The sequence below is a fragment of the Drosophila ananassae genome, chromosome 3L (assembly GCF_017639315.1).
Source record: "Drosophila ananassae strain 14024-0371.13 chromosome 3L, ASM1763931v2, whole genome shotgun sequence".
In the NCBI taxonomy this organism is placed as follows: Eukaryota; Metazoa; Arthropoda; class Insecta; order Diptera; family Drosophilidae; genus Drosophila; species Drosophila ananassae.
In genome coordinates, this window is record NC_057929.1 from 19,313,734 (window position 1) to 19,317,046 (window position 3,313).

The 3,313-nt window shown below is 43.7% G+C and overlaps 1 protein-coding gene across 1 annotated transcript; it reads left to right on the forward strand.

Annotated features, from left to right (window-relative positions):
* Nucleotides 1-336: 336 nt before the first annotated feature.
* LOC116656193 (alpha-amylase 4N) lies at nucleotides 337-1,993 on the forward strand. The gene is made up of 2 exons (XM_032455642.2): nucleotides 337-543; nucleotides 606-1,993. Exons 1-2 carry the CDS (start codon nucleotides 364-366, stop codon nucleotides 1,911-1,913), a joined length of 1,488 nt encoding a protein of 495 aa, XP_032311533.1. The 5' UTR covers nucleotides 337-363; the 3' UTR covers nucleotides 1,914-1,993.
* Nucleotides 1,994-3,313: the final 1,320 nt, after the last annotated feature.

Here is a 3,313-nt window from a genome sequence, read left to right on the forward strand (position 1 = left end):
GATCTTCAGTCTGTCCGCCATTCAAAATATCTTCAATCGAGTTAATTAATTAATAGCCATTGGAGCAAAAGCAAGCACAATCTAATAGATTCAATCTATCTGACACTCGTCGTAAACTTGCCTGGAATCAAAGCAACCCCCCAGATAGTGTCCAGTGAACGCGTATCTTATCTTTACCACGATAGACCCCGACGGATCCCCCCCATAACGTCTACCTCGTCATACCTTGCCATTTTCAATCACAAATAAATCATCTTGCCAAGCCGCTCTCGATGACGTCCATAGATTTTTTTAGTTTCTCTAGGCTCTGCCCTATAAAAAGCACATCCAAGTGATACCTTGATTCAGAGTAAAACTTGAGCCATGAGGGGTCTGACCAAGAGCCTTGTATGCCTCGCCCTCCTGGCGGTGGCCAACGCCCAATTCAATACCAACTATGCGTCAGGCCGCAGCGGTATGGTGCACCTCTTCGAGTGGAAGTGGGATGATATTGCATCTGAATGCGAAAACTTCTTGGGCCCGAACGGATTTGCCGGTGTCCAGGTACATAAGATATATTTTTTAAAAGGCTTCCCTGAAGTTTAACAAATTTATTTGGTTTCCAGGTATCACCCGTTAATGAAAATGCCGTAAAGGATAGTCGTCCCTGGTGGGAACGTTACCAACCCATCTCATACAAACTTGTTACTCGTTCCGGAAATGAAGAACAATTCGCCTCTATGGTCAGACGTTGTAACAACGCTGGAGTCCGCATCTACGTGGACGTCGTTTTTAACCACATGGCGGCCGATGGTGGCACTTATGGCACTGGTGGCAGCACTGCCAGTCCCAGCAGCAAGAGCTACCCCGGTGTGCCCTACTCTTCGCTAGACTTCAATCCGACCTGTGCCATCTCCAACTATAACGACGCTAACCAAGTGCGTAACTGCGAGCTGGTGGGTCTCCGCGATTTGAACCAAGGAAATTCGTATGTTCAAGAGAAGGTTGCCGAATTCCTGAACCACCTTATCGACCTCGGTGTGGCTGGATTCCGTGTGGATGCCGCCAAACACATGTGGCCTGCGGACTTGGGCACCATATACGGCCGCCTCAAGACCCTGAACACGGATCATGGTTTCCAGTCTGGTGCCAAGGCCTACATTGTCCAGGAAGTGATCGATATGGGTGGCGAAGCCATTAGCAAGTCTGAGTACACCGGCTTGGGAGCCATTACCGAGTTCCGCCATTCCGACTCTATCGGTAAAGTTTTCCGCGGCAAGAACCAGCTGAAGTATCTGACCAACTGGGGAACCGCCTGGGGCTTCGCAGCCTCCGACCGATCGCTCGTCTTTGTTGACAATCATGACAACCAGCGCGGTCACGGGGCCGGTGGTGCCGATGTGCTCACCTACAAGGTGGCCAAGCAATACAAGATGGCCTCTGCGTTTATGTTGGCCCATCCCTTTGGCACTCCTCGTGTCATGTCGTCGTTCTCATTTTCAGACACAGACCAGGGTCCACCCACTACCGACGGCCACAACATCGCGTCTCCGGTTTTCAACAGCGACAATTCTTGCAGCGGTGGCTGGGTGTGCGAGCACCGTTGGCGCCAGATCTACAACATGGTTGCCTTCCGAAACACCGTTGGCTCTGACGAAATCCAGAACTGGTGGGACAATGGCAGCAACCAGATCGCATTCAGCCGTGGTGGCAAGGGCTTCGTAGCCTTCAACAACGATAACTACGACCTCAATAGCTCCCTTCAGACGGGTCTCCCCGCCGGTACCTACTGTGACGTTATTTCAGGCATGAAAAACGGTTCCTCCTGCACCGGCAAAACCGTTACAGTCGGATCTGACGGCAGAGCTAATATCTCGATCGGCAGCTCAGAAGACGATGGTGTACTGGCCATTCATGTCAGCGCCAAGTTGTAAAAAACCAGCTTAGGTCAAAAAAGGTCAATTTGAATGAGATTATAATTTTAAAATAAAAAATGAGATTATTAACACACAAACTAGTAACTTTCTGGTCATCATAAAAATAGTATATTATACAAGCAAGCTGCTTTCGGGTCATCTGAAGAAAGACGATTTTAACTATGAAAGGATTATGAAAAAGGAACTTATGAAGGGATTATAAAACGCAGACTATATCCTATAGCTGCCATATAACTGAACGATCGAAAATGGCACAATCTTTCTATTTTTTAAGAATTTTTAACATTTTTATTGGAAAATTGATTTGATGGTGAAACTCTCAAAGGGTCGGCCACCTATATACGATCCGATACATATATTATTATATAATTATATAAATTTAATTTAGCTTTCCTTTCTTGTTATACCCTTGCAGAGGGTATTATAATTTTGGTCAAAAGTGTGCAACGCAGTGAAGGAGACATCTCCGACCCTATAAAGTATATATATTCTTGATCAGGATCACCTCCTGAGTCGATATGAGCATGTCCGTCTGTCCGTTTCTACGCAAACTAGTCTCTCAGTTTTAAAGCTATCGAGTTGAAACTTTGCACACACCTTCTTTCCCTTGCAGGCAGTATATAAGTCGGAACGGCCGGGATCGGTCGACTATATCCTATAGCTGCCATATAACTGATTGATCGGAAATGCCATAACTTTGGTGTTTTTTAAGTTAGAGGGTTGGGACTTTCCACACATGTTATATTTGACCAAAATATCTTGTGTACAAAATTTCATAAGGATCGGCCGACTATATCCTTTAGCTGTCATAGAACGATCGAAATTGGCATAACTTTGGTGTTTTTTAAGTTAGAAAGATGGGATTTGGTACAGATTCTATTTTGGGAAAAATAATTCAATATGCCAAATTTCATAAGAATCGGCCGACTATATACGATCCGCTACATATCTAATAATATAAGATGCGTGGCGCCACCTAGCGGACTGCGACTGAACTGCAAGGTTATATAAACTTCGCCTCCGCCCGAAGTTAGCTTTCCTTTCTTGTTTTTTTTTATTTTTAAGAAATAGGTTGTTCCGAATATTACGAAGCCATTAAAAGAAGCTGAAGAACTTTCGAAATTTTGGTGTAAAAGAGTACACGGTACACGGTCATACAGTCGGAAAACTCGACTACAGCGTTTCTTTCTTGTTTAGACTTTTTACAATTGTAAATTATTTCTTACTATACCCGTTACTCGTTGAGTACAATGGTATATTGGATTCGTGTGAATGTATGTAACAGGGAGAAATAATTATCTATTAATCTATTATTAATTAAATATTAATTAATTATAATTACTATAATTATAATTATAGTATAAAATCTTATAAAAATTCTTGATCAGCATCAACAG